This window comes from Marmota monax, unplaced genomic scaffold, assembly GCF_021218885.2.
Source record: "Marmota monax isolate L192 unplaced genomic scaffold, Marmota_monax_Labrador192_F-V1.1 WCK01_AAM20220418_F8-fsc00163, whole genome shotgun sequence".
NCBI classification, from domain to species: Eukaryota; Metazoa; Chordata; class Mammalia; order Rodentia; family Sciuridae; genus Marmota; species Marmota monax.
Window position 1 is genome coordinate 1 of NW_026693660.1, and position 21,143 is coordinate 21,143.

Genomic DNA, 21,143 nt, shown 5'->3' on the forward strand with positions numbered 1-21,143 from the left:
TGCCTAGCATGTGTGAGGCACTGGGTTCCATTCTCGGCACCACATATTAATAAATTAATAAATAAAATAGAAGTCCATCAACAACTAAAAAATTTAAATACAAAGAAAACTCAATAAAGGTCAGATGTGAAAAACTCAAAGATATTATACTTAAGGGGAGAAGTTGAGTTTTTCCTCTAAATCTGAAACACAAATACTCACTTTTTTTAATAGAGAAAACTGACCCACTAGATGCATAAATTCCAACATATGGGAAAGAAAAGCGTGAAAAAACAAGGTAATATAATATCTCCAAAGGAACCTAATAACTCTCTAGGAACAAACCCTGAAGAAAAGAAAGTCATCAAATTACCTGACAAAGAATTCAAAAGAATGACTTTTAAGGAAACTTATTGAGATTCAAGAGAATACAGACAGACAAGTCAATGAAAAATACAAAGAGAATTCATGACATAAATAAGAAATTTAGCAAAGACATAATAAAAAAGAACCATTCAAAAATTGTGGTGCTAAAAACTGAACAATATATATTTGAGATCCTTAACAGAAGAACTAGTCAAGCAGAAGAAACAATGTCCAAGCTTGAACACAGGTCTTTGGGGGGAAAAAAAGAAATGAAATGAAAAAGAGCTAATTTTAAAGAACTAAAAAAGCCATTAAGGTCCACAGGACACAATTAAATAAGCAAATATTCATACAGTGGGTGCTACAAGATATGAGAAGGAGGGCTTGGGCTATGGCTCAGTGTCAGAGTGCTTACGTGGCACATGTGAGACACTGGGTTCAATCCTCAGTACCACATACAAAAAAAAAAGCAAATAAAATAAAGTCATGCTGTCCATCTATAACTACAAAAAAAATTTTTTTAACTGAGAGATGAGAAGGAGCCAGGCATGGTGGAGCACACCTGTAATTCCAGTGACTTGGGAGGCTGAGGCAGGAGGATCACAAGTTCGAGACTAACATCAGCAACTTAGTGAGACCCTAAGCTACTTAGTGAAACCCTGTCTCAAAATAAACAAATACAAAGGGCTGGGGGAGGCTGGGGTTGTGGCTCAGTGGCACAACTAGCATGCACTAGCCTAGCATGCATGAGGCACTGGGTTTGATCCTCAGCACCACATAAAAATAAAAATAAAGATATTATGTCCACCTAAAACTAAAAAATAAATATTTTTTTAAAGGGCTGGGGATGTGACTCAGTGGTTAAGCACCCTGGGTTCAATCCCTAGTAACCCCCCAAAAGAAAAGATGAGAAGGAAAAAGGCATAATAAATCTATTCAATGAAATAATCAATGAAAACATTCTAAATCTTGGGGACAGATACAAATATTCACGTCCAGGAAGCTTAAAAGAGTCCCAATAGATTTGATCTAAAAGTCCTCCATTGAGCAGGAAAGAAATCTTGAACTAACAAAAAAATTGCCAATCAACATACTATCCCCAGCAGATATATCCTTCAGAAATGAAGAAGAAATAAAGAGTCTCCAGGACAAAAACTAAGGGAATTCATCACCAGGCTGACAAGAAACGCTTAAGGGAGTTCGGCAGAAGAGAAAGAATGATGACCACCACCACAAAAATGCACAAAAGTACAAAACTCAATGGTCAAGCAGGAACCAAAAGAAAAAGAGAAGAGAATCACACCCTACCAATACAGAAAAACCACCCATCAATAAGAATGGACAAGAAAGGAAGAAAGGAGCAAGAAATACACAAAAAAATCAAAAATTTTTAACAAAGTCACAGAAATAGGTCTCAACTTATCAATAATAACCTTGAATGTAAATGGGTTAAATCTCTTAATTAAGATATGGACTGGATGAATGAATTTTAAAAAGTAAGGCTCAAAAATATGCCTTTACGAGAAAATCGCTTAACCAGTAAAGATACACACAGATTAAAAATTAAGGGACAGGAAAATATATAACATACAAACAGAAACCAAAACCAAGCAGAAATAAAAAAATAGACTATAAGGAAAACATTATAAAAAAGACAAGAAAATAACTACAGAATGATAAAGAGATAACAAGAAGCTATAACAACTATAAATATATATTCACCCAGCACAGTAGCACACAGTTGTATAAAACAAACATTCTTAGACTGAATAAATAATAAAATAATACTTAGGAACTTCAATACTCCACTTTCATCAGTGAACAAATCATCCAGACACAAAACCAACAAAGAAACAACAGAGTTAAATTATAGTATAGAGCAAATGGACCTAACACTATAATGAATATTATAAACCACTGATGAAAGAAATTGAAGAGGACAATATCAAAATACCAATGACATTCTTCACAGAACTAGAAAAAAATCTATAGGGGACCACAAAAGACCTTGAAGAGCTGAAGCAAACCTGAGCCAAAAGAACAAAAAGGGAAACATTACAACACCTGACTTCAAAACATACTATAAAGCAATAACCAAAAGAGCATGGTACTGGCATAAATACACACAGTTGGGTAAAGAGACATCTGACTCTCACATTTATTGCAGCACTCTTCACAATATCCAAGAAATAATAAAAAACTAAATGTTCACCAATGGATCGATGAATGAGTGAAAAAATGTGGGTATCTATCCACAGTGGAATATCAATCAGCCATTAAAAAGAATGAAATCCTGTCATTTGCAAAAATATGGGTGGAATTGGAGGACATTATGTTAAGTGAAATAAATCAAACACATAAAGACACGTTCCACACATTCTCATTTATATGTGGAAACCAAACAGTTGATTTCAAAGAAGGAGAAAGTCACAGGGTAGCCATTAGAAATTAGGAAGGGTAGAGAGAAGGGTGGATGGGAAGATGTTGAATAGCAGGTACCAAAATAGAGTTAGATAGTAGCAGTAAGTTCTAATGTTCTAGAGCACAGTAGAGTGACTACTGACAACTATTTATTATGCACTTTATAAGCAATTAGGAGAGAGGAGTTCAAAGCTTTGAAACACAAAGAAATGGAAAGTGTTTAAGGAAAGGGAAATGCTAATGACCTTGATTTGACTGTTACACATGTATAAAAAATGCATCAGATTACCACAATATATCCCATAAACGTATGGTTATGCCAATTTAAAAAGAAAATCATTGGAAAAAATAGTAAACTGGTAATAATCACAAAAAATATATATTAAAATAAACAAAAGTTTAAAAAAATTTCAGATATACACCAATACCTTAAAAATAAGGGTTTGGAGCTGGGGTTGGGGCTCAGAGGTAGAATGCCCGCCTAGCATGCGTGAAGCACTGGGTTCGATCCTCAGCACCACATAAAAATAAAATAAAGATATTGTGTCTACCTATAACCAGAAAATAAATTAAATTAAAAAAATAAGGGGCCTAGGGTCACCTCACTTCCTTCTTGGTGATTATGTGGTGTGTGTGTGTGTGTGTGTGTGTTTCTAGGGATTAAACCCCAGGGGTGTTGTACCACTGAGCTATATCCCCAATTTTTTATTTTGAAACAGGGTTTCACTAAGTTGCCAGGCTAGCTGGAACTTGGGATCCTCCTATCTCAGGTTCACAAACTGCCACAATCACAGATGTGCACCAAGTACGGAGCCCTGATTCATTCACTGCCCTTTTCCTCACTCTCTTGCCTCCCAGGCTCCCAGCCTCTTTAGATCAGTAGGCAGCAGCCAGAACTGAAAGGACTGTCTTACGTGGCACATTGTACTTCTGGAGGCAGTAGGCAAACTCCATGGGTCGCACTGCTTTCTGCCGACTGTCTTGCATCTTCTCCAGCAGCAAAAGAAGCTGGAAGGGAACACTTCTTCTCTGTTCTCCTGCTTCCCTTGGCACTTTTATCCTGTCGAATAAGAACAGCCAGGAACCTCCTTTCACCCACAGTCGTCCATGTGAGGTACATACTGGAATCACTTAGGAAACTTTTAAAAAATCTCCATGTCCAGACCACTCCCCATATAAACTAAATCAGAATTCTGGGGGTGGGACCTAGATGATTTAAATGGGTAACCAAGGTAAAGAACCACCATGTTAGTGAATTGGCTAAACAGAATACCCTTGAGAAGGGGACCAACACAACTGCTGCCTCAGCAACTCCACCCCGACCAATAATCATGCTAGAATAAAGGGCAGATGCACCAGATTCTGGGTTCACATATGAGGCAAGCAGTGAAATGTCCAGTCTGAAGCACTTCAAACAGAAAAGGCAAATGCTAAGTTAAGTCCTGGGTAGAAAGTGCAACATGAAGGGATGGCATGTATTTAGGCAATGATTCCTTAAATTATAGGCATCTCTCAATTTTCCTGTCAATGAAGGAAAAAAAGAAGAGTGCACGGGGCAAAAAGAATGAGTATGCTAACTATGCACACACTTGGCTCCACTGACAGTTTCTCTGACATTGGTCTAATTCAATGACTGCTGCATTTAAAAATCACCTACAGAAGGAGGCATTTAAAAAGTACCAATGTCTGGGCCCCAACCCAGACCAACTGAAACCAAGTAAATGGAGGTGGGATATGGTATTTGTGTATTTTTAAAACTTCTTAAGCAATTCTAATGCAGAAAAGCAGAAAAAAATATCTTTTCTTTGACAAATTTTGAAAGAAGACTTCTAAAGTCCAAGTCACTGTAACTGAATAAAAAACATAAAATAATATACATATCAATTAACCTGAATAATAGTCTTACCTTTTCAATATCTTGGTGAAGTCCACGTTCATTATGAATACCTGAATTAGGGAGTTAAGACAACAGGTCTGTCCGATGTTGTGTAAACCAACCAGGCCTATAAAAGGAAAAGAAAAAAAAATACTGAGAGTAAAGCACAGTTAAAGGATTTAACAAAAATCAAATGTTTTTCTAGCATCTACTGAGGACATGAAATCCTTTGAAATATCTCAGATGTACAAAGAATTCACTATGGAACTTGTAAACAAATTTGAGAGGAGATATGCATGAACCTTTGAGAAGTTAAATAACAAGACAAGTTTCAATAGTCCACCAGAAAGGAGATGTCACCCAAAAAGTGTATCATGCATTGACAAATGAATGATACAAACAGTTCTGCACAAACAGTTGTTGGAAGAGCAAAGGGAAAAAAACTTTCTGAAAGCATAACTGGGGTACCAAGTTTCCTCCCCAACTGGTCTCTACAGCTGTGTCAGAATGGCTGTCAAACTTTGGGGAAGATCCACATACTCTAAATTTACCCCAAGAGACTAAAATCCAGTAGAAACTTTCAAACTATGAGAAAACCAAAAGATAAAACAATTCTCCGTTCCACTAGCAATCAACCTTTCTTTTCCCAGCACAGACTCACCAGACCCCACAGGTGAGCAATTTAAAAGGGAAGCAGTACCACTAAATGTCAGAATTCCTGGGAAATGGGCATTGGTGTATAAGAGACAGGGCAGTAAAAATATAAAAATCCAGGTGTAACATGTAATCGCAGATTTCTGCTCCCAAATCAGTAAGAGCATCTCGATTCTACACAGACTTGTAAAGGGTAACAGAAAAGCAGAAACTAATGCTGCACGTTACGTGGCAAGCATTGGTTTAAAGCCGTTTCCCCAGATTATCTCATTTAATCCCTGGAACAACCCTCTGTGCTCACTACTATTATTATCTCCATTCCACAGACACAGAAACTGAGACACAAGTGATCTGGACCCATTAACCAAAAAGCTCTAGTGCAACAGAGTGTAGTAAGTAAATGAAGCATTTCTATGAAGTCAAAAAGAGAAAAATAGGAGGTTCTAATGACCATGAGGGTTGTCCCAGGCATTGAAATGTTCTCTCTCCCTCTTCATGTTGTTGTTCTCTTCCTTCTTCGAGGTGGATTCCCCCGGGTACTGCTGAGACTCAGCCAGGATTAACTGGCAAGTTTCTCTCAGGAACCCGAACACTTTGCCCATTAATGATGACTTCAAAATCCCCAGGCCAAGGCTGCCTGGCAGGTGTTCAGGACTCCACCACTTAACTTCCAGGAGGAGCTCACATGGGCCAGGTGCAACAGAGCCTCTGTGAAAACACACAACCTAATAAGAATAAGACAGGAGGAAAGCATATTAATTCAATAAGTTCTGATTTCAAAGAGCCAAGTCTTAGAGAAGAGATAACTGATTAGGGATATTGACTAATAAAGCTCAAGGACTGTAAATAACAACTAAGCTAGATACACCTGACCCTCGTTTCCATTTGTTCTTCTCCAGAGTAGACTGTCATACCCTAACACTGAACTCTTCTCCCCACCTCCAGATTCTCTTTTTGGTAAATGATGTAACTAACATTCACCAAGGGGACCAGATGAGAAGCCCAGTGTCTCTTTGCTCCTCACTCCCATCCCCAACTGTCACTTCCACAGCTTAAAGGCTTCTCACAGCAAATTCCTTGCTATCCACACCTCTAACTTACTGGGATACTCCTACAGACATCCAAGTTCCAACAAAATGTTCTGTCTTCTGGGAAGCTTGTGCTGGGTCCTTAGGAAGGCCTAGATGTTGTCTATGCTCCTGTGCACTTTATGCACAGAGCTATTCAAATAATTAATTAATTGTATCCTAATGTGAGGAATAGCTGTCTCTCCACTTGTGGATGTGGTGGTTCACAGACACACATTCAACAGACACACATTCCCCAGGCCCAGAGGAGCATTGGTTCTTGACAGAATACAACTGAGCACCTTTGGTTTGCATGGATGAGGACATAAAAACTACAGTACTCAAATTATTCTACTTCTTTACTTCCTCTTGACAACACAGACCTGACACCTGTAAATTCTCCCCAGCATGCAATTCCAGGAGGGATCTCTCATGTGTTTTACAACAAATTCATAACCATGGATACCAAGACACTACGCACTTCCCTCCAATCTCCACTAGGTAGCAGCCACGTCACTGCCACACAGCAGGTTGTACAAAAAAGATCAGAGTTTGGAAAAAAAAATCAAGAGTTTGGGGAAAGAGGATGTGAGTGTGTGCAAAGGACTATAAGCAGCACACACTCACATAAACTTACATTCTATGTTACCAGTTGATCTTTTGTGTACAACCTGCTGTGCTTCAAGATATCCCTTGTTTCAAACTATTCCCTCTCATCTTTAATAAACTCAGTTCCAGACTCACCTCTTTCATGAAACTTGCCCTTGAAAATGTCAATAAATCAAAAGATTTGAGTTTGCATGTCTATTACTTAAGCAGTTATTTTTTTATAAAATTAAAATTCTGGAACTTGACATGGAAGAATTATAAAAGTGTTCCAGAATTTTAATTTTATAAAAAAATAACTGTTTAAGTAATAGACATGCAAACTCAAATCAGGACCATAATGAGATAGCAATTTACACTATTCAACTGGTAACAATTAGGAATTCTAATAGAATTTGATCATTATGCATTATAAACATGTACTGAAATGTAATGTTGTAATCTATAAATATGTAATCTTATGTGTCAATTAAAAATATGCACAGAAAAAAATTCTGATCCAGGGGACCTGGATAAATAGGATTTTTATCTACTACAAGGATGGGGGCATAAAATGGTATAATCACTTTGGAAAAAAAATTGGCATTATCTTTTAAAGTTAAACATCCACTCAACCTCAACCCCAAAATTCCAAGTGTTCTGGGGTTTTGGTTGTTTGTTTTGTTTTAGTTTATTCTACTGGTGGGGATCAAACCAAGGGCCCTGACATAATAAGCAATACTCTGCCACTGAACAACACACCCAGACTGCAAGGGAAATTCTTACATGTGTCCCCAGAGACATCTATACCAATACTCATAGCAGCACTGCTTCTATAGCAGAATACAAGGATATTACTCACTTATTCATCAATGAATATGAATAACCATAATGTACGTCACAAGATACTGAATCTTAGAAACACAATGTTAACTCGAAAAAACGATTCCCAGAAGATAACATATATAATGTGAATTCTCTAGATTTAAACTCAAGCTCAATGGAACATTATATTGCTTATGCATCAATATATGCATGTACGATAAAACTTTTTATTTTTTTTTCATTCATTTATTTATTAAACTTTTTAAATAGATAATGAAAACCACATGCCAATTACTCTGAGGGGAATGCAGGAGAACAAGTCAGTGGAGAGCCATTGCTTATAATATTTTAGCTGAGTGTTGAAGGAGTTTCATAAGTATTTATTATATTATTATGTAATTAATTGGAATGAGGAATTAAGGCTAATACTCTAAGGAAAACACATGGTCTGACACAGGCCTAAGGGAATCAAATCATCTTTCTCGTATACAGAGCACACAGCACAGCGCCAACAGGCAATGCAGAACTGACACAGTGGATGACAAATCTCAGTTACAAATTCCTTCCTGCCTTTGCCCCAACAACCCTCAGTTTTGACTGGCTGAGATGGGAGTTTTCAGTAAAAGGCAGAAGGGACTTCACAAAGTCCTGTCTTTTAACACAGAAAAGCAGAAGTCAAACCAAGTTTGGGGATGGAGAAACTGCTTCCTAGTGAGATATATGAGGAATATCCAGGTAAAAATGAATTGAAAGATGCCAAGCAATGCACCAAATAAATTAAGACTAGCACACATTAAAGGACAAATAATAAAAGATATAATCTGAAAATCATAAGTTGTATGGATAGATTGGTCATTACTACCCATTACCAGGGCACATATTGAAAGTGGCAGTGGGTACATTTAAAAAAATGACTTTATAACTTTTGCCAGATAGAACTGGAGACTACTGTGCTAAGTAAAATAAGCCAGTCCCCCCAAACTAAAGGCTGATATGCGGATGCTAACACACAATAATGGGGGGAGGGAGGAATAGAAGTTCAGAAGTGAAAGGAAAAGAAGGAAGGATGGGAATAGAAAACAGACAGTAGAATGAATCAGACTTAACTGTTCCACAATCCCCTTCAAGGGCACACTCCCCAGAAAAGAGTTCTTAATAGGCCCCACCTTTAAAGGGTCCACCATTTCCTGACAGCACTACCCTAAAGATCAAGCCTTTTAAGCCTTTAAGGTGGGCCTTCGGGAAACATTCAAGATCCAAACTAAAGAAGGAGGATCATCAAACCTAAAAATAGATCTACTAGATGATCCAGTCATTCTACTATTGTGCATATTTCCAAAGGAAATTAGAATATGGAAGAGACATCTATATGCCACTGTTGATGGCAGCATTATTCACAACAGCAAAGATTTACAGCCTAAGTGTCCATCAACAAATGAATGGATAAAGAAAATACGGTACATACACACAACAAAACATTATTCAATGATAAAATGAATTCCTACTATTTGTGACAAATGGATGAACCTAGAGAATATTCTGTCAGGTGACTTATTGTCAGGCACAGAAAGACAAATACTGTATGTCTCACTTGTATGTGAAAACTAAAAAAGTTAATCTCATAGAAGTTCAAAGCAGAATAGTGGTTACAAGAAGCCGGGAAGAGAATAGGAGGAAGGAGAATGGAGAGGAGATAGTTAAGCATTCAGTTAGACAGAAGGAATAGCACAGTAGGGTAACTATGGTGGAAATAAATTGATTGTACATTTCAAAATAGCTAGCTTGAATGTTACCAGTATAATGAAATAATGTTTGAGGTGGTAGAAATTCCAATTACCCTGATCTGATCATTACACATTACATACAAGTATTGAAATGCCACACTGTACTCAATAAGTATGTACAAAGAATATGTCAATTTTTTTTTTTTCAGTACTGGGAATTGAACCAGTAGAACTCTACCACTAAGCTACATCCCCAATCCCCAGCCCCTCCCACCCTTCCTCCCTTTCTTTCTTTCCTTCTTTTTTTTTTTTTTTTTTTAATAATTTGTACTGGAGATTGAATCCCAGAACTCTTAATCACTGAGAACCACATCCTTAGTTCTTTTTATTTTTAATTTTGAGACAGGGTCTTACTAAGTTGCTTAGGGCCTTGCTAAGTTGCTCAAATTTAGGATCCTCCTGGCTCAGCCTCCCAAGTTGCTGGGATTACAGGAGTTTGCCACCATGCCTGGTTTATAAGACCTTATCTTAAAATCAAAAAAAAAAAATGAAAAGGATCCAGATGAGGTGGTGCATACCTGTAATCCCTATGACTTGGGACACTGAGGCAGGAGGATCACAAGTTCAAGGCCAGCCTCAGCAACTTAGCAAGACCCTGTCTAAAAATTATTTAAAAAATAAAAAATAAAAAATGACTGGGGATGTGGCTCAGTGGTAAAGCACCCCTAGGTTAAATCCCCAGTACCAAAAAAGAAAAAAAGATCGGGTTTTACTAAGAATCAGAGGCTGGACTCAAATTTGTTATCCTATTGTCTCAGCCTTGAGAATCACTTAAGAGTACAGGCATGCTACCACCACACTTTGCTAACTATTTTAAAAGATAGTTATAAAGAGTTGTCCCTTATGAAGCTTGTAGGCCAAGTAGCTTGTAGTGGAGTCAAGCTGAAAAAGAAATGGTGACAGCAGACAATTTCATCAACTAAAAATAAACACTTGAGATCATCATTGACAGACATCTAATAAAACTGACTAGAAAAGGTCCTGCAATGGAATATATCATTTGGACAGGCAGACAGGTCAGGTCCCAAAGGGGAAACACAAAACTGCAGCAACATTTTAAGATTGATCACAGGGGAGATGAGTAGGTAGGGCAACAAAAGGGAAGAAAGTGAAACTTAAAGATCTGAAGAAAATGGGGAAAGGCAAAGTGGGCAGAGAGGGTGTTCACGTGAACTATGCAGGTGCAATAAACATCCACCAGAGAAAAGAGAATGAATATATTTCAAGGAAGATGAATCTCCAAACTTAACCCCTTACAAAAAAAAAAAAAAAGGTGGGGGGAGCTCCAAAGCACTGAACCAATTTAGCTCTACCCTTTCTGAATAAGAGTGATGGAAATAACTCTTATTATATAGAATATACATTGTATATATTATATACATATATAATATATATATTATATATGTATAGACCCACCACCATAGTAGCCAGAGAACAGAGATATAGCAAAAGTGCCAAAGACATGGTAGGAAGAACCTGGTTTTGCCTGGATCTCTAACTTCATGCACTACTAAACCAATGAGAGGTTGTGGGAAATTGTACAAAACTGCCTCCAACTTTAAATGCTATAAGAGGAACAAAATTAATATGTTGGCAACAATATATAAGCAACTTCCCTGTCTTTCAAATCCAATGACAACATATTGAGACTTTTTTTTTTTTTTAAACAGATTCTCACTATTTGCTGCCCAGGCTGGTCCCAAACTCCTAGACGCAAGCAATTTTCTTGCCTCAGCCTCCAAAGCTGGGACAATAGGCAGAAGCCACCCCAACCAGTTTAGAACCCATTCTTAATGATTTGTTCACCTGTTTACATTTCATGGGTAATGGCAATATGCTGGACACAAATTAGAGTATTCCAGATAAAATCCAAAGTAATTGGGAATGTTTGAGCTATTCTCCCCCAAAGAATGAACGACTTACCTTCTTTTTGGTTCTCTTCATGTTAAACATTTTCCCCTTTGTGAGCCAACACTGCATAAAAGTGTCAAATTCACAGCACAATTTCAATGATTTAAAAAGGAAAAACAAAAGAGGTCCCCTCTTTTTTTTTTTTTTTGTTCTTTGCTAAATGCATCATAAATCAAGATGGAGCTGTATAACTGTGTTCTTTCTTCTCTATTTTGTTCCTATGAACTCATAGGATAACCTGGATGTCTACATTAAACTCTCCACTTGGCTTTGCTCGGTATAACACCCAAAGGAAAACATCACATGAAATATTTTAAAATATTTGCTTTGTTTTTTTGGAAAGATTTCAAAGTATAACTAGGTTGTTAAGTATGAAAATAAAGCCTGTGCTTTAATTTCCCAACACTTTGGATTCAGATTTTCAGGGATATTTGGAATGGAGTTTTATGTTTAAAGGTCTAAATTTTGCTTTCGTCCAAGAAAATGGGAGGAGAGTGATTAAGACTAAAAGACTCTGATTTGTACAGTTTGACAAAATTAATCATATATATATATATATATATATATATATATATCCACTGACCCAGCAATTCTACTTCTAGGAATTTCTCACAAATATATTCATATATTTGCAAGAATGTGCACATAAAATTATATTCAGTGCTGGCTCATCTAAACCAGTAAAAACTGGAAACAACCTAAATGTCCATGCGTTGTTTAAATAACGTACTTCCCATACAGTACCTATAAAAAATGTATGCCATTGACATATCTATATGTCTTGACATGAAAAGATGTCCATGATATACTAAGTTGAACTTAGAAAAGAATTTTAAAAACTGATAAAGTAAACACAAAATGTTCAATATTAGTGAACCTGGTTTCTACTTTACACATTTGTCTGCGTTACTTGCATATTTTTACAAGTTTGCAAAACTTTTGTCATTTCTTTTTTTAATTAAACACAAAGACATGCTAAAAGTTCAAATAAATATATTAGTTTGGGGGGGGGGAATTATTGACCCCATATATTCACTCAATGAAAACATGCATTATTATCACTTGCAGAGCCCAAATAAATTTCTTAATTATTTGGAGACTATAAGCAGAGTTCCGTTGGATATCTTTCCTAGAAAGAAAACTTCCAATATTAGCCTCAAACTTGCCTCAAGGGCCTAGCAGCGTCGAGCTTCCACTGAAACTGAATTCCCGTCCGGTCTCGATGAGCTCCTCACCAACTCCGCACGGTAAGCAGAGCTCCCGGTGGCAACCCGCGCTGCGCGCTGCCTCTGCCTGCCACCTGGCCAGCGTTTGGCTGAGCGCCCCCTTTCCTTGCAGCCGCCACTCCTCCCCGCTCCGCCCCGCTCCGCCCCAGCCCCTAGGCTTTCGTTTTCCACTAAACTGAAAGCGAAACTCAGTGAGTTGCTGGGTGCGGACGGGGGCGGATCCGGGCTATAGGGAAATTTAGCAACCTGGTCCAGAGATTCCAGGAGGAGTACTGTTACAAGCGACGCGGCAGTGTAGCGTATTTCTCCATCTCTGCCATTTGTCCTTGAGTCCACGAATACACGCTGCTTTTTGACATTTCAAAATCTCTGCAGTAGGGAACAAATCACAACCATTTGGCATCTTACAGTATATGTATAATATCAGGGTTTTTCCCCCTTTCTGTTATGCTATAATTTATTAAAATGCGTGTTTTGACATTGATGGCTTGTAGATTCGATGAAAATCGATACCCTATTGTTGTATAGCTCTTCGGAGCCAGCAGCACGGGTGTCAGAACCATGGGTGTCAGTCCACACATGGAACAGGTGCAGCAGGTGCAGCCTGGGCATCAGAGCCCAGGTAATTTGAGAGTAGTTTCTATGTGGTGGGTGGCAAGATCAAAAGTATGGTCCATGTAGGGAGGATACTGGTAGAGATGAGAGATTGGTTATATACAGGGGGGTGATCTAATAAGTAAACATGTATTAAGTATAACAAGCTCCAGATTTGAAATTGTCGAAAAGAATGTTGCAAAAAAAGAATGTAAAAGTGAAAACTTTAGCATCAACCTGGAACTGAGTTGTCAGTTTGGATCCATGATTTTATACACAAATGATAAGGAAATAAAGAGCTAAAAGTGTGTATGCATGCATATATTACTTAAGTTGGTCCACTGAGAGTGCCCAGGATTACTGACACCCCAGAAGTACATCTAGCACCCAGAATTTGACTTCTAATTACCATTCTCTAATAAAGGAACCAGAGTTGCTTAGACAAATGGCTGTTTCCAAGGTTAGGACAGAGAAAGCACAAAATAAGCCTATGACATCTTTTTCTGATAGAAGGTAAGGAAATGTGCAAAGGATGTTGGGGATGTGTCAAAAAGCACAGAAACCATCCTGAAGATACTCCCACTGGCCAACTCTAAAATAACTTGAGCATCAAATTAAAATGATGGTGATAATATTGTGACCCATTAAATAACATAGGAAACCATAATCCATATAAAAGTTAATGATTGAATAAACTGAAAGTTTGCTAAGGAATAGGATACTCTCATGGTTTGATACTTCCCACAAAATGCATATTATGAATTACTAATAATATTGCATATGTAATATTACATCACAATTACAAATGCTATAATTGGTGTAAATACTAATTATACCGGAGAAAGAAGTACCTTCCCAGCAGCAGTGGCCAGCAGTGGCCAGCAGGAGTGATGGGACAATTGCAATTGTATGCCATCTAATAGGATGAAATTAAAGGAACACAGCATCTCTTCTGTGATGTTGCTATCACAGATGCTAACCTGAACCCATTCATAAGGAAACTCTGAGTGTTCAAAATTGATAGATATTCTGCAAAACAGCCAGCCCATTAGGTTCAAAAGTGTCAAGGAAATAAAAATCAAAGAAAAGTTTGAAGAACTGTTCTAGACTGGCAGATCAAATAAATCATTATAAGTAACAGGAGATTCTGAACTGAATCCTTTTGCTATAAAGGACAATATTGGGACAACTGGTGAAAACTGAATGGGGTCTGAGAATTAGGAAGTAGTAATTTCCCACTGAGGTATAGCGGGGAATGAAACATCACATGAAAAACTTACCCTCAAGTGATTTAAGAAAAAAAGTTCTTTGTACTATATTTGCATCTTTTCTGTAAGCTTAATACTATTTCAAAAATTTTTGCCGGGCATGGTGGTACATGCCTTTGATCCCAGCAGTTCGGGAGGCTGAGACAGGATCATTGTGAGTTCAAAGCCAGCCTCAGCAACCTAGCAAGGCCCTAAGCAACTCAGCAAGACCCTGTCTCTAAATCAAATACAAAAAGGGCTGGGGTGTGGCTCAGTAATTAAGTGCCCCTAGTTCAATCACCCTCTGTAAGGGTCCCGCGAAACGTCGGAGAAAGAGGCCACCAAGTGACCACTCATGCAATTGGCAGAAGGGGGATTTATTGAACCAGCATGCTGGGGCTCCGTGCCCACTCAAGAAGGGAAAGCAGCCAGAGCCCCGAGCAGGGGCTGAGCACTGCTTAAGTACACTTTTTGGGGAGGGCAGAGGGCTTTGTATACATCAGAACAAATCATCATTAGGCGTGGGAAAATTGAACAACAACTCCTAAACATGATTGGTTCATTCATTGGCGGGAACATGTCAGGCTGGAGTGATAGGTCATTCCTAAGGAGGGGGTTACATTTAAACTGATTGGTCCAGGCCCTGCAATGCCTATGTGCGACCACACAGAGCCCTTATTACTGGGCAGTTCCAAGCATTGTCTTAACAGCTACAGAAATTTAACTCAGACCTTGCAGCTTAGAAACTTTACAACACCCGGTCTTTTACTCTTTAACTTTTACGCTTTAACTTCAATTTCTTTTACCCTTACACCTCCCCCCCCCAAAAAAAGTTGTTTAATATGAAAAATATTATGGGGTGTTAGGGGGTTTTGTGTGTGTCTTGTTTTGATTTTTTTCTGAAAATCACATGATTGTATTTTTTGGAAGCACTGGTTAAAAAAATTTCTCAATACCAGGCAGGAAAGAGATTAAATGGAAACTGATATAATACTTGTCTCAAAAGAAAGCTTGGACCTTGAGATGCATTTACTGGAGTTTGCATTGTATTTCTGCCTATTTGGGATATTTCCAGGGACATTGAAATTATTATCAGCTAAATATCTTACTTCCTATTTTTTTAAATTTGAATTCAGAGATTAAAGACCACACATAACCAGTTCAACTTGAAAATTCTGCCTAAAGTCTTGGTCAAAAAAGAAGATACTGGCTGACATCATGGAATAATCTAGTAATCCTTCACAGTGAAAAGCTACTTTAGAAAAAAACTATTTGCCTGAGGGGAAGAATACTAGTGAAAATGGCCAGGTTTGTTGCATGGGGCAAGAGCAATTGACGTTTTAATAAAAAAGAATCAGTAACTAATAAAGTTTTGATACTTTTCTATAAAACTCATTTCTCTACAAATACAAATGGCTTCGTGTGACTTATGTGCTCATTCTCTCTATAAACCTCTTTTTCCTATTTTCCTCTCTGCATTTTGTCAAGTTTTGGGAGGCTTTTTTGTTGATGTTGTTTTTGGTTTTGTTTTATTTTTTTATTATAGATGGACACAATAGATTTATTTTATTTATTATGTGGTGCTGAGTATTAAACCCAGTGCCTCACATGTGCTAGGCAAGTGCCCTACCACTGAGCCGCCTACCCAGCCCATTTTTGTTTTGTTTTGTTTGTTTTTATATTTTACCATATTTTGCATGCTTAATAAATAATAGGTTTGTTTTTTGAGGGATGTAAATTGATTCTCCTTCACAGTATTCACTTCAGTAAATACATTCCTAAAAGAAATAGAGGATTGTGCTAAATTAAAGCAGTCAAACTAAACTCTAAGTTTCACTTTCCTGGCATAGATTTCAGGGGCCAACTAAAACAGACTATGACAGCATTGTCACCTTCTCCAGTAATTCTTTCTTCTGTTACTTTGTTGCCTTAATGGAGGACGTTTTAAAATTATTTTACAGTTCTTTATTTTGAAAAGTCAACTTTGCACATAGGGAAAACTATGAAAAATATTACAATGACTTCATAAACCTTTCACTCATTATTAACATTTTGACACAATTGGTTTTTGTTTTTCTCTCTTCTTCACACACATATGCCCACACATCTGTATAGCATTTTTTTCTTTTTTTGCAAGAGTACTTGAGAGTAAATTACAGAAATCAAGATTCTTCAACCCTAAATAAATCAATGTATATCTCCTAGAATCAAAGTTTCTTTTGTTTGGGGTTTTGTTTTATTCATTAACCCTGATGCAATTATCATCAAATTCAGGAAATCTGATGCTGGTACAATACAATTTTCAAAAATATTCAGTTAATATTTAAATTTTGCAAATTTTCCCAGTACTATTCTTTACAGCAACTTCTTTTTTCCAATACAAGATCCAATCCATAATCTCATTCATTTAGATTTTTTATTTTTATTTTGAGATCATTGTAGATTTTTATGTAGCTATAAAAATTAATTCTTTGCCTTGTTTTCCCAATAATAACATCTTATAAAAATCAAAGTACATGTCAAAATCAGGATATTGACATTATCACAGTCAAAATACAAAACATTCCTTTCAATAAGAAAGTCCTTCATGGTGCCCTTTACAGCCATACCTATGTCCTTCCTTCTTCTCTCTTTAACCCTCAACAACCACTCTTCTGATCTCCATTTCTTAATTTTGTCATTTCAAACATATTATCTAAATGAAGTCTCACAGTATGTAATCTTTGAGAATTAGCTTTTTTTTCACTTAGCATAAATCCTCTGGAAATTTATCAAGATTTATCAACAGTTTATTCCTTTTTATTATTGAGTAGTATTCCATAGGATGAATGTACCATTGTTTGTTAACATTCTTCTGTTGAAGAAGGTTTGAATTATTTCTGAGTTTTGTCCATTATAAATAAAACCACTCTTAAAATTTTTGTCATTTTTCTACTGAAAATTTTTTCTTTCATTCTGGGATAGATGACTACCTGCAGTTGCTGGGGGTTATATAGTTTTATATTTAATTTTTTAAGTGCCAAATTATTTTCCAGTATGACTATACCACTTTTCATCCCCCAGCAATGTATACGTGACCCAGTTGCCCACTTCCTTCCCAGCATTTGGTGGTATCATTATTACTTATTTTAGTCATTCTGGAAGATGATATATGATATCATTGTGGTTATTCATTTCATTTTTTTAGTTGTATATAGACACAATACCTTTATTTTATTTATTTTTTTAATGTGGTCCTAAAAATTGAAACCAGTGCCTCACATGTGCTAGGCAAGCACTCTGCCACTGAGCCACAACCCCAACCCTTCATTTCATTTTAATGTTGCTTTTGTCTCCTTCCATCTGGAACAAATCCTTGATCTTTTTTTTTCACATGACATTGACATTTGTAAAGAATATAGCCATGTCATTTCCTAAAATGACCCCTAATTTGGGTTTGGCTTTTTTCCTCATGATTTGATTCAGGTTACACACTTCTAACAATAGTACTCTCTATATGATGTTATATCTTTCTCTGTGCATCACTTCAGGAGCCACCTAATTTCAATTTATCTTACAATTGGTGATGATTAATGTTTTTGTACATATGAATTTATTTATTCTTTATTATAAAATTCAACCATGTTAATCGTACAAATTAATGGGTTCCACTGTGACATGTCCATACGTGACTATATCATGCTTTGATTGTATTCACCCTCCCTACTACTCTGTCTTACTCTCCCTCTCACTCCGCACCAGTCCCCAGGACCCTTCTATTTTCCTGTAATATTTTTTTTTAATTTCCACGTATGAGAGAAAACATACAATATTTATCTTTCTGTGTCTGGCTAATTTTACTTAACATAATAATACCCATTTTCCTGCAAATGACATGATTTCATTCTTCTTTATGGTTGAATAAAACTCCATTGTCCATATATACAATACTTTTTTGTATCTAGTTTTATTCATCTGTTGATGGGTCTTGGCTATTGTGACTAATACCATAACAAACATAGGTATGCAGGTATTTCTTTTGTATACTTACTTATTTTCCTTCAGGTATTTACCCAGGAGTGATATAGCTGGATTGTGTAGTAGATCTATTTTTAATTTTTTTGGAAACTCCATTGTTTTTCACAGTGTATGTACTAATGGACATTCACACCAACAGTGTATGAGTGTTCATTTTTATCCACATCCTCTCTAGTATTATTTCATTTATTTGTTTGTTTGTTTGATACTGACTGGGTCAAGATGACATCTCAGCGAACTTTTGATTTGTATTTCCCTGTTGAATAAAGACTTTAAGCATTTTTCATATTTTTACTGGCCATTTGGACTTCTTGGAGGAGTATTTCTTCAGATCATTTGACCATTTATTGATTGGATTGCTTGTTCATTTGAGTTCTTTATATATTGTGGATGTTAATCCTCTGTCAGATGAATAGCTGGCATAGATTTTCTCTCATCCTGTAGATTGTCTCTTCACTTTAAAGTGTTTCCCCTATATTTCTCTCTAGCCATTTCAAAGTTTCAGGTCTTTCATGTATTTTTACTTGATTATTGTACAGGATGAGAGATAGTGATCTACTTTCAATCTTCTACATGTGGATTTCCAGTTTTTCCAGCACCATTTGTTGAAGAGACTGTCTTTTCCCTAATGAATGTTTTGAATACCTTTGTAGAAAATCAGATGACTGTAGATGCATGGGTTTATTTCTGGGTCTTCCATACTATTCCATTGGTCTATATGTCTGTTTTTATGTCAGTATCATTCTGTATTATTTATTATGGCTCTGTAGTGTCTTTTGAAATTAGGTATTGTGATACTTCCCTTGTTACTCTTTTTGAGTAATTGCTCAGAATTGCCTTAGCTATTTGGGATCTTTTGTGCTTCCATATGAATCTTAGGATTGTTTTTTCTACTTCTGTGAAGAATGTCATTGGTATATTGATGGGGATTACATTGAATCTGGACATTGAACAATATTAATTCTCCCAATCCATGAAAATGGGTGATCTTTCTATTTCCTAGTGTCTTCTTCAATTTCTTTCTTCAGTGTTTTGTAATTTTCATTTTGGGAGGCCTTCCTCCTCTTGGGTTAAATTTATTCCTAGACATTTGGGGGCAGGGATGTATGAATGGGATTGTTTTCAGATTTCTTTCTCTGTGGGTTTATTATTGGTGTATAGAAAAATCTACTGGTTTTCATGTATTGATTTTGTATCCTGCTACTTTAATCAGTTCTAAGGAGGTATTTTTGAGAGAGAGAGAGAGAGAGAGAGAATTTTTTAATATTTATTTTTTTAGTTTTCTGCGGACGCAACATCTTTGTTTGTATGTGGTGCTGAGGATCCAACCCCGGTAGCAGGTATGCCAGGCGAGCGCGCTACCGCTTGAGCCACATCCCCAGCCCTCTAAGGAGGTTTTTTGTGAAGTCTTTAGGGTTTCCTAAGTATTATTTAATCAGGGATAATATGACTTTCTTCTTTTTTATTTGCATCCTTTTCTATTTCCTGATGGCACTGGCTAAAATTTCAAGTACTATGTTGAATAAGAGTGATGAGAGTGGATGCCCTTGCCCCATTCCTGATATCAAAGAAATACTTTTAGTTTTTCCCCAGTCCGTATGATGTTGGGTAGAGTTTGTCATATACAGCCTTTATTAGATTAACATAAGATTTTTCTATATCTAGTTTTTTCAGGGTTTTTGTCATGAAGGATGTTGTGTTGAACTTCATCAAAGTATTTTTCTGCTTCTATTGAGATAATTACATGATTTTTACCCTTGATTCTATATATATGCTCTATTTTGTTTATTGATTTGAATATATGGAACCATCCTTCTATTCCTGGAATGAAACCAACTTGACCATGGTGTATTATCTCTTAAACATGCTATCTAAGTTGATTTGCAAATATTTATTGGAGATGTGTGTGTGTGTGTGTGTGTGTGTGTGTTGCTGGGGATTGAACCCAGGGCCTTGTGCACATAAAGCAAATGCTCTACCAATTGAGCTATATTCCCAGCCCTTTATTGAGGATTTTTGCATGTATGTCATCAAGGATTTCGGTCTATACTTTTCTTTTTACTGTTATTGTCTGTGTCCTTAACTGGTTTTGGTATCAGGGTAATGCCAGCTTGGTAGAATGAGTTTCCAAAGGGTTCTTTCCCTTTTTGTTTCATGAAATAGTTTAAGGAGCATTGGTATTAGTTCTTTTAAAAGCTGATAAACTTCAGTGGTAGAGGTGGTCTAGTATGAGTAATTTTTTTTCTTTCTTATCCTTATTGATGCAGTGGTTATACAAATCTACACATGTAATAAAATGTTGTAGAGATACACACACATTATATCACTGTTGTTTTCTTGGTTTTAATGTTACATAAAATGGAATCACTGGAGGAAATGGGTTAAGGATTCTCCCAATCTCATTGCTATTTTTGCAACATCTTATGGATCTATAATTATTTCACAACAAAAGAATTTTTCTTTTTTTAAAAAAGTTGTGGGTACTGCTGGGCATGGTGGTGCATGCCTATAATCCCAGTGGCTCAGGAAGCTAAGACAGGAGGATTGTGAGTTCAAAGCCAGCCTCAGCAATAGCGAGATGCTAAGCAACT

The 21,143-nt window shown here is 36.7% G+C and overlaps 1 protein-coding gene and 1 non-coding gene across 2 annotated transcripts; both read right to left on the minus strand.

Annotated features, from left to right (window-relative positions):
- Positions 1–25: 25 nt before the first annotated feature.
- Usp18 (ubiquitin specific peptidase 18) lies at positions 26–12,792 on the minus strand. Its single transcript, XM_046459853.2, has 4 exons — positions 12,635–12,792; positions 5,748–6,004; positions 4,673–4,769; positions 26–3,826 (listed from the first exon to the last, which is right to left on the minus strand). The coding sequence occupies exons 2-4, from the start codon at positions 5,896–5,898 to the stop codon at positions 3,643–3,645; spliced, it is 432 nt and encodes a 143-aa protein (XP_046315809.1). The 5' UTR covers positions 5,899–6,004; positions 12,635–12,792; the 3' UTR covers positions 26–3,642.
- A 7,687-nt stretch (positions 12,793–20,479) lies between these two features.
- Positions 20,480–20,552, minus strand: Trnai-uau (transfer RNA isoleucine (anticodon UAU)). The gene has a single exon. It is a non-coding gene; the product is annotated as a tRNA-Ile (tRNA).
- Positions 20,553–21,143: the final 591 nt, after the last annotated feature.

Coding starts and splice junctions, on each gene's coding strand:
- Usp18 (XM_046459853.2), bottom strand. CDS start 5,898: ATGGGCAAAGTGTTCGGGTTCCTGAGAGAAACTTGCCAGTTAATCCTG. Junction 4,770..5,747: donor TGCCTGGGACAACCCTCATG/GTCATTAGAACC, acceptor TTCCTTTTATAG/GCCTGGTTGGTTTACACAAC. Junction 3,827..4,672: donor TTCACCAAGATATTGAAAAG/GTAAGACTATTA, acceptor CTTATTCGACAG/GATAAAAGTGCCAAGGGAAG.